Source organism: Limanda limanda, chromosome 2, assembly GCF_963576545.1.
Source record: "Limanda limanda chromosome 2, fLimLim1.1, whole genome shotgun sequence".
Classification (NCBI taxonomy): domain Eukaryota; kingdom Metazoa; phylum Chordata; class Actinopteri; order Pleuronectiformes; family Pleuronectidae; genus Limanda; species Limanda limanda.
In genome coordinates, this window is record NC_083637.1 from 30312351 (window position 1) to 30335099 (window position 22749).

The 22749-nt window shown below is 40.6% G+C and overlaps 1 protein-coding gene across 1 annotated transcript in view; it reads right to left on the reverse strand.

The window, feature by feature from the left end:
- LOC133019231 (VPS10 domain-containing receptor SorCS1) overlaps window positions 1-14718 on the reverse strand; it is a 151670-nt gene extending 136952 nt beyond the window's left edge. Inside the window, exon 1 of the mRNA XM_061085637.1 lies at window positions 14014-14718. Within this exon, the coding sequence (XP_060941620.1) occupies window positions 14014-14718 (705 nt within the window). The remainder of the gene's footprint in view (window positions 1-14013) is intronic.
- Between the last annotated feature and the right edge of the window lie 8031 nt (window positions 14719-22749).

Below are 22749 nucleotides of genomic sequence, written 5' to 3' on the forward strand. Positions count from 1 at the left end.
TAGTCTTATCACAGGTAGCTAAGTAATTCACTCAGTGGTACTGCAGCGTGCACACACACACACACACACACACACACACACACACACACACACACACACACACACACACACACACACACACACACACACACGCACACACACACACACACCAAAACTGTAAGGACCCTTGCAGCTTAAAAACGACACATAGTATGAACTTCACCACCCAGCAAGATAAGAGTAAAATGAGAAAAGTATGAATTTACGCATGACTTCTGTATAGTGCTGTTTTTCTTCAAGTAGCGTGAATGGGATCGAGGTAGCAGTAAAACCCATTGATCATAATGACCAGCAATGTGATACTGTCCACACTTATTACCAGATCTGTGAATTGCTGGTCGGGTCATCTGTGCGTACAAAGCCAGGAGCAGTGTGGGCTGCTTCAAAAGCAGAGAAACAGGAAAAAAGTTGTTTTGCCTTTTGAACATTAAGTATTTGGTACGTACCATATCAATTTCCAGAGCTGGAGTAGGTAACACAAGGGCTCTTTTTTAGTCTTGTTTTGTTACACATTCAGACTTTTTATTAAAACAACAACCAGCGTGTGCTGAGAGGGAGAGACTCATCCATCGCCTGTGCTTTGTATTGTTCGGTGTTCCTTCTCAGCTATTTCCACCACTCTGTGTGTATCCATGTTATATCAGGCTTGGTTAATTAACTTGGCCAGCCCTCTCATCTCCTGCTCTCAGTCAACGTGCTGGGCTCTTGAAAGACACCGTTTTCATCTTCACTTTCAGACACATTCCTGTGGTTTACAGATTGCCAGTGATTCAATTTGTGCCCCAGAAATGGTCCACAGATGGGACTCTCTGCCTCCAGAAAGAAGGCCTCTGACTACCTTGCAATAGCTGTGAGAATCTTCCTTGTCAATCAGAATTGTTACAAGGGGGAGAGGTTTCAAAGGAAGCAGATAATGTATGAACACAGTGTCCAGCAATCGAGCCCTTTGCCTCAGACTAAAATCCACAGTCAGAGGTTATTGGCTGCATCTCTATGAAGTCCATCCTGCAAATCTGACTTGTTCGGATATTTTCAGAAGCAATTTAACTCTGCGCTCTTCCTTAACACTGTCTGTTTTTTATGTGCAAATTACATTATTCCCCTAACTGTCACAAAAACGGACAAAATCTTTATTTGAGCACGCTCCACCTCGCAGCTCACCCTCTAAGCAGCGCTTCACTTCTCTCCTAATAGTGCGCGGAGCTCGTCTCTCCCACACACCAATCACCTTGATTGCCATCATTCACATCAAAATGTCAATCACATCGCGGGGATGATGGGCTGCTGCACGTATGTCACCAGCAACAGCACTGAAGGTAAGGTGCACTGATGTTTGTAAAGAGATAATGCCACTTCACTATAAAGTGCATTTACTGTATCTAGAAGGACATACGGGGAAAGTCTCCTTTTACAAATGTTTAGTTTATTCCATTTGAACCCAATGCCTGATGGTCTTAGGAATTCTCCATCCATTGCAGTTATTAAATCCAGCTTTTTATTAAATTACTTTATCAAATCTATGGTCATACCATCAGTGTTTAAGAGTATTATTTATCATTATCATTTAATATTTCACTCAATTCTATCAGTTTTTTTGTTTCATTTAAGTACTAAAACTTTTTAATAATTTTACCTCATTTCATAGTTTTAATCACTTTTATTCAGCTTCAACTGTGTTTTAGAAATTTGTTGAAAGACTTTCTCATCTTAAAAAAATTTCTCTTTAACCTTGTCTCTGTGTTGTTTTTACTGTCCCTGTACAGAATCTACCTCTGTGTATGATGTGCTTTAGAAATACAACTGCCTCACCTACAGAAATAGAGGCCGCTCACACTCCTTAGTTCTGAAAAATAAATCAGCACATAATATCAGTTTGGATGAATAATTTTGTGATTAGTTCTTGGTAGTCCATTGTCCTCTCTTTGAACTCGATATTAGGTGCATTAGACTTGATGCCGTGCAGCGCTGAATATCTACCCCTTAATTAAAGCTATATATTACATGTCATTATGTGTATGTAAGCAATTGTGTAAACTTATAATATTCATTTAATATATAACCACTGTCAGTGTATAACTGTTGGGTTCTCTTTGTATCTGGTATTTTATTTAATGTGTGCTTATTTTGTATTTTTAATGTGCTGAATATTAAAAAAGAAAAAGGTTGAGCTATTCATTTCCCAAAACGAAGTGATGAGTTTTAATCTCCTTCTGACATCACTATACACTACAGTTTGAATTTTCAGCTGAAAGAAAGTAACACACTTAAACACAGGGGTCTACTCAACATCTGTTTAATTTGCAACAAAAAAAGAAAACGCAGAGAGATCAGTCGATCTCTGACGCTTTTTTTTAACTTCGCCCTATAAGGCATCTCACAATACCAAAAATTTAGCAGTCGATACCCATACATGAAATTTCCACAATTCTCGATACCCGATTCGATACCAACAATAAATCCTAACTACTACATTTCCACATACAAGAAACAACAGAAGCTATGTAACCTTCAAGTAATAAATACAAAGAAAAGACTTATAACATTACAAAGCAGAACAGTGGCATGTAGGAAAATTATCAGATTTCTGTTATCAGGTAGCTCAATGACTGTATGAATACAGCAGGGGCTGCACACACAATGTTATGTTTATTACGTGTCTCGTAAACTCCAGAGCGAATCAAACAAACACAAAGCAAACCCCAAGCATTGCACTGGTCCCAAAAACCTCTGACCAGTGACGCCAACTTGCAAAGTGAGTGCAGGTCAGCGGGGGAGCGGGAAGGGAGGACATGTGGCGGAGTAATACGGCATGGTTCAAGGACATCGGACATGTATTGTACGCCTGCCCTGATCCCGAAGCAGTGGCGGCTACCATCCTTGACTGGTCGGTATTGTTTGCTACCTCCAGTACTGTAAACAAGGAGTACTATAACGTTTTTAGAATGTTAGAATCGCCTTGATATTGAAGTATCGGTTCTCGTGACATCTAGTTCGGATTCACAAACTTATCTCCCTCTGGCGTCTGGCTTTCTGCCATGTACTCCTCTTGATGTGGGTACAACATTAAGGTGTTGGGGTTGAATTTTTGAAAACCTGAAACAGAGAGCTTTTCATCAGCTAACTTTTTCTATGTTATATTTTGCAGCTGCCATCTCATAAAAATTAAAGGTTCAGAGACAGACAAGATCAAAGTTTCCAAATGAGTGAACCTCAAGCACTAAAAGGGAAATCTAAAATCCAAGTGGCATGTAAAGCCCAAGGAAGCTCTTTACCACAAGGTTTGCGTGTTCGTCAAATGTCAAACAGCGTCTGAAACCAACCCTTCCTCTACACCTCTCAAACGTCGGATTCGGATGGATGCATCTGACACTGTTTGTAACTCCTCAAACAGCAACAATCTGAGAGGCATGTCCACTTCACGAAGCAATTGGCCAGATGTGGGGATGAGAAGTATGTGTTTGTTAGTTTGAACATCTCTCTCAAGAGATCTCCTTTCATTTTTCACAAAACTGCTTTCATTCCCTCCCGTGTGTGAATAATCCCATGCAGTACTAAGAATGACTCTAAGGAGAGACTGACGGAAACAAGTGTGTTTTCAACCCCATTTGTTCTATTTGGAAAAAGGTAAACAGGCCTTTTCCGTTTCTGAACAGGCTTAAACACTGTTTGATCACCAATGCTGACTTTTCCTTTTCAACACGACTTGGTGCGTTTAGTCCAGGGTTTCCCCCAGTGCTGTATAGGCCTGGCGGGCCGCCAGGCTTTTCTCCCCCCCCCCGCCAGGCTAAGCGTCGCTTGTTTATTTTATTTTTTTTAAAAAAGCCCCGATCCCCAAGCAACCATCCTATTGGTCCAAACAGTCATATGTCTCACCCAGACCCCTTCACTGACACTCGGACATCAGAACGCTCCTTCAACACAGTGTTTTACTGAACATAAGTCAAAACCAAACATAAACATAAACCTAGTCCGTTACACGATTAGGCTGCAGCTATTTGGTTTTATTTATTTAAAAATAGGGTACTTCTTATTTCATACATTTTCCACAAATATGAGGAGGACTCAAATAGCCCTACAAAGTTCTGTGTTTAATTTATTTCAAAGTAGGCCGACACTTGCCTGTGTATTTTGTTTGTTTGTTATTTTGTTGCTTGTCTGTTTGAGTAGCTGGCTGAAAGCAAAGAAGTAGTAGGCTTACCTTTTATTGGTAACCTAACTGTTATGGTTCATTGCTTCTGAAATAAGAGGCCTGACTGCTATGTTCACAGCAAACTTGAATTTTTTTTAATATTAAGTAGGGCTGCCACTAACGACTATTTTTCTATCGATTAATCTGATGACTATTTTATCGATTAGTCGATTAATCTAAACGATTAATTTTCCTCCAAAAAATCAAATTGACCATTTCAATTCAGTTAATTTTATTTTGATAACAACAAACTGTATGTCACCATATAATGCAGCACAAAACAAAATGTAAACAAAGGCTCAAATATTAAAGTGCAAAACTGTAGGTTTAAACTAGCAACTCCAACGTGATAAAAATAAATAAAAAAGAGGGCTTATAAGTTATGTCAGCAGTGCAACTCAAAAAGATATCAAAGTTTCTATTTAACCCCTTATCAAAATAAAAAAGTTAGGTCTGCATATTAAGTGCAACATGTTTAGAGTATAAGAAACAATGGTGTCCAGCTCAAAATCCGACTCAACACCCCCCCCCCCCCCCACTTTTGGCACATCAGCAGCACATTATCATAAGGATCAGGATTTTAAAAATCCAGCATGAAACATACTATTCTTTATTATCGTAAAATTACAACATTATCTTCAAATATTCTTGTAATATGATGAGTTTGTTCTCAAAAGGGAAGGCAGTATTGTAATTTGATATTTGATATCATATGACATAACTAATAAGGAGAGTGATAAAACTTGTGTACAAGACTTGAAAAATAAAATAAATTAATAAACTAATCCTTTGTAGGCAGAAGAATTAATGCCATGTGTTTAACAGAAAATCATTCACTACTTTACTACATAAATGGATCCACAACCTGTAGAAAATGTAAGTATATGTCTTAAGATGGGGGAAAAGACAAAACACAGGTCTTAAGTAATCAGCCTCCAATAAGGATAAATCCATTTCCGTTGAGTACAAGACAAATTCTTCCCTCTTATTGTAAATTGAAGGGGCAAAAAATCGAGTGGCCTGCAAAACACCAGCAGACACAATGTCATTGAATGACTGAAAAGAAATTGAAGAGTGAGAAACAGAAAGGTGGTAGCAATAGAAATGAAACTCTCAGGAGCACCTAAGGGTACTTACTGAAATAAAGTGTGCGTTCCTGAGGCCTCACAGGCTTGGCTGAGAGAGCCCCAACATATTACCCACAAAGTGTATAATATTTGTCGAGAGCCTGCCCACAGGAAGACCCTGACTACTCCAGAGACGCCTTTACAGCATACTACGTCAGAGGAAAGCAAATAATGACTTATTTGTAAGTGTTTCACGTGGGATGGTTTCTCATGCAAACGAAAGACAGGACGGAAATCCCAGTTTGTTTACAGGCATATACAGCCTGATGGCAAGTAAAATGCTGCTCAGCAGAGTGTGACAGCGTCCGCCTGCCTGATCACTGCCAGGCACATACCCCGAGGATCGCTTAGCCCACACAGTGGCTTCGGTTATATTTGCTGTTTCAATGTGTCTTTAAATCTACTCTCAGCAGGATGGGCTAAGTAACGGGTCTGAAAGCACACAGATAATACTCTGCTGGGGTTGAAACTGAATGTTCACAACCTGACTTGGACACTCACACTGTAATTACAGTGTGAGTGTGGCCAAGACACATGGTCCAAGCATGCAAGTGGTCTTATGTTATCAGAAATTGACGAATAAATAGGAGCAGGAGTCCTGAGGGACCTGTTTGAATGGGATGAGGAAGATATTTGTAGACAACAGTCTCATATGGCTGAGGCCATTGATTATTCAGATTTAAGGGGTTAAAGACAAAACTTAGTTTAACAAAAAAATCACTCAGACTTTATTTCAACATCCATAATTAGCTGTATGAAGAACAATATGGACAGGTGTTTCTTACAACAAGAGCAGATGGAGTAGAAAGTATAGGAATTACGGAAAAAACACATTAGAGAACAGTATGATTTAGTCCATTAAAGTCATCTAATAATAATATGTACCTTTTCTTCACTTCAAGCAGTAATTTGATACATATTTCTTACCTTTAAAATAGAGGCACAGATTATTTGTTCAGCTTTTTCATTCTTCTTTGTGAAGTGTGAAAAGTATTCATGTAAAGGAGGTGTATTGTAAAAAATGCAGTGATGTTTATCACAGTGTGTGTTGTGATGTTATAAAAAAAAGTTTTCACTAGTGTTAAAGAAGCCAACCAGGTGTCTGTTTACGCTTGGGCCACACTGATCTGCTGCTTCTCACAGACGTCTGTTGTTCACACAGGGAGCACGTCTGCAGAGCTGCTACATGGGGTTATTGGTGTTGAAGTAAATACTATATTTCCTTAAATACAAAAGACTAAAATACTTTGTTAAAACGAATGCATGTATTCAGTCAACACAAACACATATGTGTGTGACACATAAAAGATAGAGGCATAGGAAGTTTTGTAAAATATCATTTTCCCTGTCTGCAGTCCTTAGAGAAAATAGGCGATATCCCAACTGTCTAGAAGAGCAGTGGTCAGGTACGTCTCATGCAGGCAGTGTGGCCGCTCTGATCTGATCAAATGAGTGCAGAAATGAAAAGAGGTTCCATGAAGCTCACGCATCCAGTGTAGCCAACTCATATAAAGTGTTCCCTCAAGTGTCCATCAAAGCAAGGGAAAACCCTTTTTGATTAACCATTTGGTGGGTTGTAACCAGAGCAAAATAGATTGATTGATTGATTGACTGATTGATTTGATTACTCTCTCTCTCTCTCTCTCTGTCTCTCTCTCTCTCTCTCTCTCTCTCTCTCTCTCTCTCTCCCGTGTATCTTTCTCCTCATCTCCCTCTGCCTCTTCTCTTTCATCTCTTCATGCCTTCAAGCTGATTTCCTGTCACTGCAGGTGTCTCAGTGTGAAAAGGGATTTTGTTTTGAATCTATCTCTGTCTCTCTACACTGTTAAATGTGATTAGTTTCAAAAGCTTAACAACAAGGAAGTGAAGGGACAGCCAGTGATAGATAGATAGATAGATAGATAGATAGATAGATAGATAGATAGATAGATAGATAGATAGATAGATAGATAGATAGATAGATAGATAGATAGATAGATAGATAGATAGATAGATAGATAGATAGATAGATAGATAGATAGATAGATAGATGGATAGATAGAAAGATAGAAAGATAGATAGATAGATAGATAGATAGATAGATAGATAGATAGATAGATAGATAGATAGATAGATAGATAGATAGATAGATAGATGGATAGATAGATAGATAGATAGATAGATAGATAGATAGATAGATAGATAGATAGATAGATAGATAGATAGATAGATAGATAGATGGATAGATAGAAAGATAGAAAGATAGATAGATAGATAGATAGATAGATATCCGTACACACATACATACAATGAAATTGTACCTGATGGTGGTACTGGTTCAAACCATAGATGATCCCACAAGTAAAATCTAAAAAAACACAAATCTCAACTGCATGCTGGTGCTTGAGGAAAGGTCAGTTGACCACCATAATCCATTACTTTTCATAGTTTCACAGTATAGGTGTGATATGCTGGTGGAAAGCTGGTGAATGGCCAAAAATCTGTAGATTTCAACCAAATGACACAAAAATCCATTTAACTGAGATATTTGTTTGGGGAAATGTTGTGGCCTAACCAAAATACACACATTGTCATCCCTAAAGTTGTCAAGCTAAAATATAAATAACTTTTAATTTAACCTTTAAACCACTGTCCTTTTTCAACAATAAATAATACTGTACTGTATAAAAAGGTGAGTCAAATTGTCTGCTAACCACACCACTTTTCCTCGCTGCACAACTCTCCCCTAAATTACATTTGATTATTTCTGCCATCTTGGATGAGCAGGTTGTAAATGTGTTCAATTTATTGCTCGTACCACAACTTCATGTGGCATTGACAGCCCTCAAATGTCTCAAAATTAGCAAATTGTGAAGGCTTGATGGTGTGGAGGAAATGTCAGTGCACAGCGGAGATTTGAAACAAATCTTTGAGTTGGTGGTAAATTAGCTGTTGCCATGGCAATGAGAGTGCATACACAAACATAAATAGATTCCCTCAACACCTAGAGAGGTAGTGCCAGACTGTCATGGGACAGTGAGTGACTTTCTCAAAAATTCTTCAAAGAGTGTCCTGTGATCAATTCCTCATTAATTGGCAGAAAAACCTTTTGATAGATCACTCGCTCGTCTGTGAAAAGAAAAACTGCTGTTGTCTCTGCAGGGTTTCAATTTCAAATTCACCTGCTTCTGTTTGCTTTTGTTGGACTGGTTCCAGCAGCAGGACAATACGTCTCGGGAAGCTCAAGAGTAAACTTCTCAGACTGACAGACAAGATGTCAGGCCGACTGATCTGACTGACAGGCCAAAGTACTTAATTCCTGACATTTCATAATGTAAATAATGCTGTCCCAGTGCGTGTGGTACATCCATCTGAGCAATATGCCACAGGTCCCACGGTGAGACTGCTCTTTGCCTGTAACCTTTTTCCTAGCATCGTAATGCTGCTCTGCCAGCACCAAGAACTCTGTGTGTGTAATTCTGACACAGTGGTGTAAAACTAATTCAATGTTTCCGTGCTTCTAATGAGGACTCAGATGTGTCTTTATTTTCCAAACTAGTTCAGTGACTGCAGATTAAATTACTGAGTTCAGTGACTTTTTTCACTGCTACAATGACGTCTCTTCACGGATGAAGCTGAATGTGCTGTTATGTGTTTCACAGTGTATTAAAACCACATGTAAACAAAATTTCAAATCATGGTGAGTATAAAAAATGTATGTACGACTACCGATCGAAATTTATCTCAATACAAATCTACGAATAATGGCTTAAAAACAACAAGCAAAAAATTTAAGCCGGATTAGCTAACACTATTACTAGAAATTAAATGTTGTGACCCCGTAAAGAAAATAGTTATTTTTTTCTGAATTTCACGAATACATTATTAGGCTTTATTTCTTTATCTTGTTGTCATTGCTCAGACAAGAACCAAAATAGTTGGTTTCAGTGATGTTGCCATGATCTGAGTTATGAGGAGAATACAATGTTATTAGGAGTGGAAAAACTGATAGACGAAGTTACACCAAAACATGCTTGTCCATTACCAGATACTGAACCCCAAGTCCTGCCCGTGGTTGCACTGTATGAATGTGTGTGTGTGCATGGGTGAATGGCGAAAAACTGTACTGTAAAGCACTTTCAGTGGAAGACAAGAAAAGTGCTACATAATTACAGTCTATTTCCCATTATCAGATAGTGAATGTGAACAATGTTCATGTTAACACTACACAGCCAAAAAGGGGTTGAAAAAAATCTTCCATACAGCACACAATGGATGAAGAGAATGTATGCTATGTTAACCTGTGTTGCATAAAGAGCAAAGAAAGTGAAGGTAACTTCCCCCTAATGCTTCATGATGAGCTACAATGCTCATCCTCTCAGGGCTGTCGGTAGGCTGGAGCCGATCCCAGGTGACATTTGAGAGGCAGGGTGCACCCTGGAATGGCTGCCAGTGAATCACAGGGCTGCAACTATCCATCATCACATTCCCACATGCAATTAGAGTATCTAATTGACCTAACCAACACAGGCCAATGTTTAGGGAGAATGTGCAAATTCCACACAGAGCAGTCCAGGCCGGTAGATTCAAACCCAGAGCCTTCTTGTTGTGAGGCAACCTTGTGAACAGTGGCACTCTGGTTATTTATAGAAAAATATATTTTTAATGGTGGGTTTCAAATCAAAACAAAATTCGATTGGGTTTTATTTGTATAGCAACCAAATCAAAACACACATTATGTCAAGGAAGGTTACATACTAAGGACGAGACCTTGCCAAATTGTACAAAAACCTAAAGTTCCCACAACGAGCAGCACTGACAACTGTGAAAAGAAAAAAACCCTCTACAGGAAAAAAAAACTCTAAAACTCGACTCAATATGGGCGGCCATCTGCCTCATCCGGTAGATGTGTACGGAGAAAATGGGACAAGGTGTGTGACAGCATGTCCAGTGCTGTGGATTAGCAAAATATCTCAATCAAACCCATCACATGACAGCCAAACACACAGTGTTTGTATTTGACCAGACTAGTCCTTCCAGTTGGGATTAAACATTACATTACTTTTGTCAAAAAACGAAACAGGAAAAAATTGGTCAAATGACTTAAATAATTTTAACTCCTCTCCATCACTACAGTGTCGTATTATGTTAGAGTGTAGAAACAGCAGACGACCACAAAGGAAAGGTTGTGAGAAAGTGGATTAGCCAGAAAATAGATTCTAACCAAATCACAAAGTAAATCTTGGAATAAATAAAAATAACACAGTTTGATGAAATAATGTAGCCACAGGGTCACATTTTCTTCTCGGGTGAGTATAGAGAGTAAGTTAAATTTTTGGTCATTGCTTTAAGTGGTACAAAACTCGGGTCATGATCAGATCATGGAAAAACTTTAAACCAAAATTAAGTTTGAACTCAAAACCTTTGGGGGTGGAGGCAACACAAAGCATTTTTTTACAGTGCAGCTTTTATTTCAGTCCAGATTAATATGCCGGCACAATTAAACAGCATAAGGAATGAGCACAAACTGACCTGAGTCTCCACATCAACATCCTACATTCTTTCTTATAATAATCACGTTTCCATCATTTACTAAATTAAGTACAGTCCATTCAACTGCTGCACGTGTATTTGTACTAATGATACATGTTTTTCTCTATTTGCTCTTGGCCTACAATGCTTATATGACTCTTGCGGCAATGCTACATGAGTCCTAATTATAACCTCCAATCCAATCTGACATACAGGCTTCCAGTAATGTTGGATGCTTAACAGACGAGCCTTGTAAATGCCTTAAAGGTTAAATTTTTCGAGCAGCAGAGCCTTTATCTGTATCCTTTTCACTTTAGCTCCGTGCCATGTTGTTTACTCATGTGTTTATTTATACAGCAGCTCAGATTGTAAAGACCGAGGACGTCTGTTGCCACTTATAGCAACAACTCTACATTTTTAATGCCAGATCCTCTCTTCTCGCATGTCTCAAGTAAGTTGTTTGCGTCAACTGAAAGAATAAGGGCAAATTGTTTTGTGGTTACAAAAGGAGCATCTTTCACATGGCAAAAAACAAACAGGGCTGATAAATAGTGATGATTGTCTGTTTTGTTTTGAGGGCGGACACAAAATGGCAGCAAGGAAAGAAAATAACAATGATAAATGGAAAATCCTTGCCAGAATCTTTGACATTTCCAGGTGTATTTATTTTCTTGCCTCCACTGTAAGGTCACTTTTTGTCACAAACTACAATAGTTTGTCAACACCTGAAGCACAGGATGGAATTTCAGGCAGAAGGGAAGTGCAGGGCATGGAGCCGCTGATACGTGTTTGACTGTAATTGGTTTTGTTACAGACAGGGCTAAGTGGTGTGGTTGTAACACTGAGCAGTGCAGTGGTGCAGCCGTCAGGACATGGAGTTGTGGAAGCTTGGTTTTAGGACAAATGTAAATTTTTTATTCAGGCCTTGGTTGCATTACCAATTGCATTTGATGCTCAGTTGATGTTAATTATATTTTGACTCAGAAGAAAAGTATGCAGCCGTGTGGAGACATCGGTCCTCACAGCAGATGAATACATTTGAATTGCGCCCCAGCAATTTTTTTTTTTTTTTTAGGTTAAGCTTTTCCCAATGTTAATTAAAGTTTAAAGCAATAATCTATAGGATTCCATTATCGGCAGGGATACATAAAGTGTGTTTGTAAATGTTCTGTTTTCTGCTCGGATGCAAAACAAGACAAAGAGCTTTTTTTTTCTTCTGCATCCAGAATTTGTTGTCTCTGAAGAACGAACAAAGATGCAGCAGAATAAAAGCCAGCTGGTAAAACATGCAATAAAATGTTGCACCATGGACGACACTGTGCAGAATGACACATCCAGCATCACTGCCAGCTACACTGTAGATACACTTCACATTAATGCTCCAAGGAGACAGGGGCTGCAACACTAAAAAGGTCATTTAGAAACAAATGGACATTCTGACGAACAAAGACGGAACTCACACAAACTTCATTCCTCTCATGTTGTTTTCTTATTAATACTGAGGCGGACGACATTTTAATAAATTGCAGAAGTTGTGGCGTGACTGAGGACGTGCAGTCAAAGGGGCTGAACTCAGGTGAAGGACATGTCTGACGTTATCCTCACTTGTACAAAGGCTGGGTGCCTAATGCTGTTGAAACTCATTAAAAGACAGCCTAGAACATGTGTGTCGGAGTCTGACATGTTGTTTTTCTGTACCGATACCTGAACATTACCTTAGCACTGAAAATGAATGTCCTCTGCAACTGTCATTTTTCATATAAAATACCCTCAATTCTACAAATCCAGAAATTGTATGTAAGGATTTGTGCCATTTTACATCATTGTGAATTCATTATCTTGGGATTTTAAAAATATGGATGAACAAAAAAAGCTGGCTTAGAGGAGACATTATTGGCATTGTTTCACTATTTATTGATATTTAGCTAAATTAATCAATTAAAAGGAAATATGGACAATTTAATCAAATTCTAAATAACAATTACACATTATATTATTGTATTATTTTCTGCATATAATTTAATTTCGAATGTCTCTCTTTTAGAAAGGTGAGTGTTAATTATTAAGTCCTTCTTTACTTCTAAACCTTTTATTGATTCCAAAACATTAGATGTCAGGTTTCTCTGTACTGGCCAGTTTCTCTGGCTACACGGGCGAGCAGCTGCTGCCGCTGCTGGTCCCTCAGAATGGAAATGTTCTCCGTTAAACTAACATCCAAAACTAATAATAGAACAATTGATTGCCTGCTCTGAAGGCTGAAGCACCTGTAAATACCTTCCTCCCCCTGAGGACTGACGCCACACGGACAAAACACCTGATCTGCTCATTCCTGCCTTCACATGAAAGGATCCGAAGCCAGCAAGCGAAGAGAGGCCACTCTTCAGCTCTAAACTTTGCAGGTGCTTTAGGCCCGTGGCTCAGGAAACGTGGTCTCACAGAAAGGAGGGAGGAGGGCTGAGATTGCTTAACCTCTCCCACAACCTACGGCGCTACTTGAAAATCCTGCCTGCTGGTCAGAAATGCTCCGTGCTCAACATGCTTTATCCTGACATCAATGCAGCTGCCCAGTCTGAGGAAACTCCGGTGATAAAGCCCTTTCCTCTCCCTCTCTCTCTCTCTCTCCTCTCTCTCCCTTCAACACTGGAGATCAGTCTCTCACTCTTGACAAAGAAAAGCACTCAACCCAACCAAAAGTGCAGGGATAGGCCTGATCTCAATGGTGAGGCTTGAATAGTGTCCGTTTGAATAAACCCACTGACTGTTAGTATCCTCCACTATAATTCATGATCATGCTGAAGCCCCCGTTTTCAACCCTTGTTATTGAAGACAAAGATGGAAGCGATATGAGCTGGGAAGTAACACATCAATTAAACAAGAGGGAGATTGTTCCTCTCTTCTTGGTTGTATCTCTCTAGCTCTATCTCACTCACACACACACACACACACACACACACACACACACACACACACACACACACACACACACACACACACACACACACACTCTCTCTCACACCTTTCCCAGCGCATCAGGCCGAGATCTGGCTCCTCTCCTGAGTAATGTGTTCCTGACAGACAACATGAGCGCACGTTTCCCTCCCTCTGTGGATTGGCGCATGTTTAAAGTGGACATAAGGAATGACTTACACTGCTGTTCTGGCCGGACCAGTGCACCATAGCCTGGTTGTGAGACGAGTCCCCGGTCAAGGCGAACGTAGAACTATTAAGTTTTAGCTCCTCCTGCCTCGGACCAGCGGCTCTCCGCTCCTCTCCGCTCCTGCGCGATTCGGAGCGCGTCAGTCTGCGTGGCGCCGCCGCCGGACCGGTGCCCTCTCCCGGGTCCTGACTCTGGGCCGAGCCGGGGGACCTGGCTTCATCTTTACCACTGCTCCTTCTGGTGCGCCTTATGGGTGAGACGGCAGAGGGTAGACCGGCCCCGTCGCTGGACCTCCGCTGGCCACTCATTTTCACATATGAAACTTTAGTCTTCGCAAACTCGCTCTCACCAATGTCACCGTTTGCGCGCAGGCTGCGTGTATTCCGCCCCAGCCCTGGCCCCGTGTGTTCCGCCTCATCCGGAGCGCAGTCAGCGGACCCCGCCGCGCAACGGAGCCGCCGACCCTCTCCACCCGCCGCCCCGGCTCCGCGTCCCAAAACTTCTCCCTTCAACCCCGCCGAGGATGAACTCATGTCGAGATTCAACAGTAATTCCTGTGCGCGCCACTTATTTCCAGGCTGACAGGACCTGCAAGTTATATCAGCTTTGGCTTCGTGGAAAAAGCTGAGCATCATCAAAGGCAAAAGCCAAAGCGCACTGTGCCACTTTGGGCAAAATGTGGAGCCCGTCTCCATGGCTGGCGGCGCAGAAAGATGCGGTGCAGGCACGAAGTCCTTTTTTTCCCCCTCACTCCTCTCTCTGCCTCGCCGCTGTGTGTTAATTGTTGCTGCGCTGTGGAAGAGGAACTGCTGCGTAAGTTGTGGCGGTGCCCAAATGCAGTGTTGTAAAAAAGTGCAGCTGAGCCTAAGTGGTCCAAGTTGAAGGATTTGATCAAATGAAGCCCCGCGCGCATGGGGGAGGAGCTGAGCATCCGGACTGGGAGATGGAGGATAATACTGCGACTGTCTTTCTCCGTATTTGTTATGTTCCACCGTATGGTCGCTTGTAATTAAAGCAGTCAGTAATACAATTCATTTTTATTCGGCTGCTCGTTTGTTCCCGCTCACAGCCACATTCTTTCTGGGAAGCTATTGCTGGTAGATTTTCCTCCTGTGGCAGATTGTATCAGGAGCCTTCCTCAAGGGAGAAGAAATCACCCAATTAAGCAAATAATACTGATTTATTTTTACCCTGAACTTGTTTGGATTCAGTTCTTTTGAGCCTCTAACATGTTTCCAATCAAGTGAAGTGTCAGGGATGGAAGAGTCTATGACTAATAAAACAGCAGTAAAGAATTCATTAGCTTACATTGGGACATGAGATTTGAACACATCTATATATGCATGCATTTTGCAATTGATCGTGCCTCTACAGAGCGATATGCTGATGCCTTTTCCTTCACTGAGCTGAGGGGCAAGCTGGAGAATCACCTGTAGGCTATACTGGGAAACCTGCCGACTAAATTGAATAATGGATATTTCAATGATTAATAATTGTATAATGTCTCGGTGAGAATTCACAGTGTCTCAGGCGATGAACGAGTGTCTCTTTGATATTGGCCCTGAAACTCTCCATGTCTCTAAACCCGAGGTTATGGTGATTGCTGATGAGCACTGAGCAGCACAAAGGTATATACAAATGGTCACAGACTACCACAACAGCTGGCTGCTTTCTAGTTCACAGCAGAGCATGATGCCATGAGGGAATGAGATGGGCAGATTGAGAGGTGATTCATTTCACCACAAGGAAAAACATCCATAGGCGACAACAAATTAAGATTGAAGAGTAAAGGGATATATTTAGTGTCAAATACAACCAAGAGCAATGTTTCATTTCGCTGTCATGTCCTTCTAGCACATGTTGCATCTTGTGTTCTAAACAAGTGTGTGGAGGAGAAACACTTTGGTTTAAAGACAGTCATATGCTGATAATGACCCATCTGTGGTGATTACAGCCCGGTGCTGCTCATTCTGCCTCTTCCATTCTCCTTCTGTGGTCACTGGCTGGTTTTGTTTGCACCCTGTGTGTGTGTGTGTGTCTGTGCGTGTGCTTGTGCGTGTGAGTGTGTAATCATGGCAAAATATGATCCTGTATATAAAACGACCGTAGTGTGAACTACCACAGAGGTGGTGTTGAGTACTTTGGGGTTTATATGTCTGTCTGTGGACAGATCTTGTCACTGTGATAACGTCATAGCTGTGCAAGACACAATAATGAAACTTTACAGGTGTGAAGTTGAAAAACAAATATTGGGTTATGAAGATAAATTGACCTTATCTTCCAGAAGTTGTTTTCTATTGTTTTATTATTATTATTATTATTATTATTATTATTATTATTAGTAGTAGTAGTAGTAGTAGTAGTAGTAGTAGTAGTAGTAGTAGTAGTAGTAGTAGTATTCCAAACATGAAAAACATGAGGGAGAACCGGTGTAAACCTTCACTTCGCAGCCTCCGTAGAGATTTAAATATATGGGGCCCATTCTAGGGTAAAGAAAACAACAATTAGATAAAACACACTAGTGAAAACATAACTAGGATTTTTTTTTTTTTTATTCAATTTCTGCCAATAAATCCCTTTCACCTAAATTTTACACACTAGACCTTTAAAGGGTTAGTCACCCAGATTTAAATCCATATCGATTCACTTCAATTGTTTTAATGGCAGCAGGTCCTCTCGTGAATTTGAGTCGACTCAAATTATTGATTCGACCTATTGCTCTGACTCAGTATCCCAATCAGGAAAACATCAATGTTCGGCAATTCCATAGCTCATATTTAACCTTTTATCTAGTAGTTGTTTATTTACACATCGAACAGTTACAGAGCAACATCATCAGTCATTTTGTTTTGGTCCATCTGATAAATGTAGGTGCAATATTCCCTCTTTGGTTTCTATTGTCCACTCCACTATGTTTACAAACATAACAAACTATTCCTGTCTGTTGTTTGGGACTGAGTCATACACTGAGAGTTTTAAAGTTTGTTTTCTAGAAACAACTGAAAGCAGCAAGAGTGAACCCAAGCATTAAAGTTGTGCCTTAACCAACTGATGAAACTCACTATAAATAACTATATTTATTTTATTAATTCAATTAAATACATTGATATAAAAATATCGATTCTAGTGTTTCAGTTGCCCAACTTTTCCATAACCATATGTAATTTAACTCCTTAACTTCATCTTTCTCTTATATAACCCTTATTTGGTTTGGCCTGAGATCTACGAAGTTCTTGAATCTACCGTGTCCTGCCTCAAACTGTGCTTTTGCAGCTGCATGTAGATACTTGTGATCCTCCCCAGTCGTGTCCAACCAGAGGCGTTAAAGATGATAAGTGTTGCCTGTCTGCGTGGCACACAGCATTAAGCAGACATATTGTATTGGATTAATGGTGCTGCAATGAACAAGGCCCACATGGCTCGCAGACACTAATCAACCAATTCTGCGGCGAGTGTGTATGTGTGTCAGTGTCATCTCCTGTCCCCACCTAGACTCTCCATCCATTCACAGGGAATCAATGCCCTGCCAATAGCAGAAATGGATTTTCTGAGGATGTTGCAGAAGGCAATACGCAGGCCTGAGTTGTCAGATTCGGCGAACCCCCGTGGACTACAAATACACAACGAGATGATAAAGCTCCAGAAATCAAAGGTAAGTGTTCTTGTGTGTGAGGCCAGAAAGTGAAGCCAGAAAACACGCCCTTTGGCCTTGCACATCATAGCGCAGTAAAGAGTGGATGATTCAAAACCTTCTCTGAGGCAGCTTGTGCCTCACAGTTGGTATTTATTGCACATACATATACTTACATGCTTGAAACACATGTTTATGGACTTTTTAAAAAGGGCTTTTACCGTCTGTAACTTGTCTGGTTATTAAGATAAACACGAGATGTAAAAAAAACACCCTCCTCTAAAGCCAGTATACCTCATTTTATTTCAGTTGTTCGATCCAACCATGACAATGACTCTGAAAATCTCTTTTACAACATTGCTCCCCCTCTCTTGCTCGCGTCCCAGGGTAACCCTCAGCACAGTCAAAGCTTTTTCAGCACTAACACCAACAAGAGTTGTGGAACAAAATGTGATGGACTTTTGTTCCGGCCGAAACATTCTTGATCGTCACAAAAGAGGTGAAGTCAGAAAAAAAGGCCTTTAAATGTAAAAGCCAAGCTTGTGTTTTAAGGGTTTTAGATGAACAAGCAGGAGTTGAAAAGAGGAAGGAAGTCAAAACAAGAACCTAGAGCAAGGAAGAAGGAGAGGAGGGGGAATTAAGTGAACGGCTCCCTTTTCCCTGTGTTCGACTCAAATGAAAGGTAACTCCAGAAAAATACATTCCCAGTAACATAAACTTTATTGGTATTCATTCACAGCAGAGAGCAGACATAGGGTCAGGAGCAATCAGTTTGGCTTGGGCTCATGAAACTGGGTTCAAACTCTGGGTTCAGCATTCTTCTATCTCTAACACTTTTTGGCATGTTTGTGTCTCAGGCTGCCATTAATTGCAAAACCGTCCACCCATAACAATATGAGTTTCTGAGACGCTAACTGCAGCCTAAATCAAAGCCAATCCTTCACAAGGCAGAAAAGAAAAAAAAACAGCTGACAGAAATAGACCAGTGGTTAGCCAGGATTCCATTTCCAGCTCATGAATTGAATTTCAAGCAGTGTCCCAAATTGGCTGAGCCGGACCGCATCCCTGCTCTGTATTGTGAAGGCGTTTGAAAAGCAGTAATTGAATAATCCATTTTAAGATGGCTATGCCAACCCAAAGTTATAGAAGTGAGGGATCTTCCAAAGGAAACTGGATGCTGCTGAGTAATCCTGTCATCTCCAGCGACACAAACAGTAACCTTGACACTGTCTTTAGCAGGGCAGCAATCTTCCTGCCCAACACTTCACAGAGAGTCCAAGTTCATTTCTTCTCTATAGAGATTGCAGCAAAGACTAGCTCGTAAGCATTCTCCTCACACTGGACTTTTTCTGAGAGCAGTGTATGCCCCACTGCCCAGTTTCCAATGGCACTTTTTCAGCCGAGGCTCAGTCCTTATTGCACTCTCCTTGATTCACTTATTTTAGAACAAATATAAAAACCACAACTTGATGTGTTCCTGTAAAACTACCTTGTTGTCTACTGAGGCAACTTGCTGCTTGTTGAAAGTGCTATTGTCAGTTAATAGCATAGAAAGAAAAAAGATTTCTCTGTCTATTGACGAGGGAGTTTCACCACACAATGACTTCATTCATTGTAGGAAATGTGCATATTTCACAGACAAAGCCTGCTCTCACCAGCAGCGTTCAGATTCTTCTCAGATCTGCTCTGATCTCCAAGAAATTCCTGCCGAGGCAAACTGCGTCTTCCATAAACCACTGGTGAGTGGTCATATAATCTGCTGCTTCTAAGATTTAAAGCAGACATTGAATCCACCTGCTACTTTTCACTGGGTTTCATTCTGAAAGAATTAGAAGCCAATTACTTATACTCATCTTCTATTCATTTCTTCAAGTATAATACAGGCAGAGTGGTTGCAGCACATTTTCAAGGCTGTCACCGCATTTTCCTGTTAAAACCTTGAGTTCTCATATCAACATCAACAATAATGACGGGTTGGGGTTGAGGCGGAAGGAGGAGAGTTTTGAAAAGCCAGGTAAGAGGAGGTACGACATACATCTTCATCCATTTTAAGGGCCAAATGACTGACTGCTTTAAAAGCTTGCGTACCGGGGCTGAAATATTAATATTTGCTGCTCAGGAACATTACCAGTGTGCTTGGAGCGAGGCAACGATAATTATTAATGAATCTCATTTTCAGGCTACTGTGCTGGATGTTCAAAGTGCCTTCGACCTTCAGAGGGAAAGCAAAGCGCAGCGTCGCCTTCTATCAGGAGTCAGTAGACTAAACATGAACAATCTGTTACAATTCTCTAATTGGAGTTTGAGCTCACCGCACTGATTTGTTTATCTCAGCGGTTTTGCTCTAGATGACTTATTCATGAACATGTGGAAAATCACATCACTCCAGAAGGTCCCATGCTTTTGTGAGAACAGACTGATCACTCTTTTTTACCGATTGCCGCCTTAGGCAAGGACATCATTTAAAATAGCCATCATCACTTAATATTTATTTGAGATTCAGTGTTAAATTAAGCTTAAGGTCCTTGAAGATAAAAAAGCCCTACAAACGGCATGAGAACACACAGGCTCTAACCCTTAAACTTCAGTCTAGCGTGTATAAAGAAATCTGTCAAACCAACGCTCCACAGTAGGCACTGTTGCTAGAAGTGGTAAGTCAAGGGTACTGACAAACAGAATTTCCTATTATATTCCAAGATTCTTTGGATAGTTGCTTTAAAGCTGACCTAATTAAATGTCTTACATTAACAACATCAAATGTGGCGACGCCGGGGAGCTAGTTCTGGCAGGCAACTCGAGCTGCACTGCGCCAATCATGTTACATACATCATGTGTCATTCATCATGTGACATACCTCACACTCCACAACCATCTATAGTACACACCCACTTCATCAGGTGGTCTATTTAACCAGAGAGACATTTCACATCAACCCCTCTTGCTCGCACTGCTGCTGCAGTATTGCCACCAGTTGCTTCAGTCCCTCCACCACCCCAGCATCCACCTGTAGGCTCCAACGGGGGGGTTACAAGTATTTGCTCATCACTCCTATCATTCCTGTGTAATCATATGGGGAAGTGATTAATTTGGAGCCTAGACGCCAAACTCTAAATCTGTTGTAATGCTGCAATAAATGTACGCACGTGAGTTGTCTGACTGAAATGAAAATTGGTCATGAGAAACGTGTCACAGAGTCAAATTGTCAGAAATGTACTATACACTGCACTTTCTCAGCTCTACAAAGCATTTAAGCATATATTATCTCATTAGGCTTTCCACCTATTACATAATAGGCTCTTTTAGTCACAGTGCTACCTTTAGCAAAACCCACTGTACACAACGTACCTCGTACAAAACAAAGTTGGCATTAAATGTGGGTGACCAAATACTGGACTTTGATTTGTTGGGTATCTTAGAAAACCATAACTCGACATACGCATGAATGTTGCTCCTTGTCCGCGAGATGTTTAAACTGGCAAATGCATCCGTCAAAATAACTTGATAAGATGTTATTTAGTTTTTCTGTGAGCAGCTTGTTGCCATAGTCACTTACTTTTAGCTCTTTATTTGCTCTCAACCAACCAGAAGAATCTGGTTCTAGCAGCTACTTTACCAATCAATGTATAGGCAGCACAACAGTGTGGTTTGCCTCTGGTGTTTCCATGTATTGTGGTTTGTTCAATATACTTTTTCAGACCGACTATATTTGAAAACTAGACTGTAGTTGAGAAGACTGGAAGGAGGCGGGAGTGAGTTTCCGAATTTAGCTGTACTAGTTAGCTAGAAATCACTCACTGCTGGGAGAATTTCTAATAAAACGTGTGTATCTATACAGTAAAAGGGAAAAGGGATTGTGGTATTCCTATTTCCCTAAAAGGTAGAAATACAATAGTAACCAGAATGCACCAAACTCCTGGGCCTTATTGGATTCTTGACCTGGTATGTTTACAAATACTAGTAGCCGAGTCGGGGTCCATATATCTCTCCTAGGGGTAAAGGTCAACATCGGCTTGTTAAACCAGCATCTTTAGTCAGAAGGGTTTCAACGTGCAATGTTCCAGAGTGCAAGGAGCTGAGGAAACATCTTGCTGGAGTGAGCTATCATTGGTTTCCAGTATCTTGATACACAAAGGCTCATGGCAGCTGTGGGTTTTAGAAGCCAGCTGACTGTGTTTAAATTCAGCCTCGTACACCGTTTTGAAATATCCAGGTAAGGATATTTGGATAATTAGCAACCCATAGTTGACTCAAGTTGCCCAGCCGCGGTTCAAGGCAGCCAAGCACCACTGCCCTGACATGACACGGCAGACCTGCCTGATGCTGTGACTTCCCACTCACCACTTGCAATTAAGTGATGGCACATTCATTATTGAAATTTCAACTGAGGGTTGAAAATATCAATGTATTTCTGTTGCACTGCTGTAGAGCTGGGCCAGCAAATACTCCACTATGCTCAGCAGCCAGTAGCTGATAGTGTCTGTCTTGTGGTTGGTTCTGAGCAGGTAGTATAGAGTGAATGAAAAAAGAAAAGTCACAGGTCAGATTGCTAAACAATTAGCAAGAGTTGGTGAGATTCCTCACTGCAGCTCCCTTCACATTGTCACATTGTTATTATAGTGTCATTTTATTGTATCAATAATGTAATCATATATATATATGGATGTATACTGACTGTGAATTCAACTTTTCATCTGCTAGAAGTGTTTTTTCTCACACATTATATAATCTTGATTTTCTCCCATTTAACTTTACTGTCTGTCTCCTGGCAAAAATAATGATGACAATTTGTACATTGTTGTAGCAACATATCTTTTGGTGTATACACTTCAGTTGGCAGTAACAGATTTATTGCTCCAGGATGAAATTACACTTGCACCACCCGCTGACATGCACCTCCATGCAAATAAGTGTATTTCTGATTGACCTCACATCTGAGCAGAGCCACCAGCCTAAGAAGATAATTATGAGATGAGCCGAGCTAATGATGTCTTTAAATTGCAGCGCCCCTCGCCACCCAGTCAACTTTGACCCGAGGAACAGTTTGCAGTGCAATGACTGTGAAAAGTTCAATTAAGCTGTAATTTGAGGCAGAGGC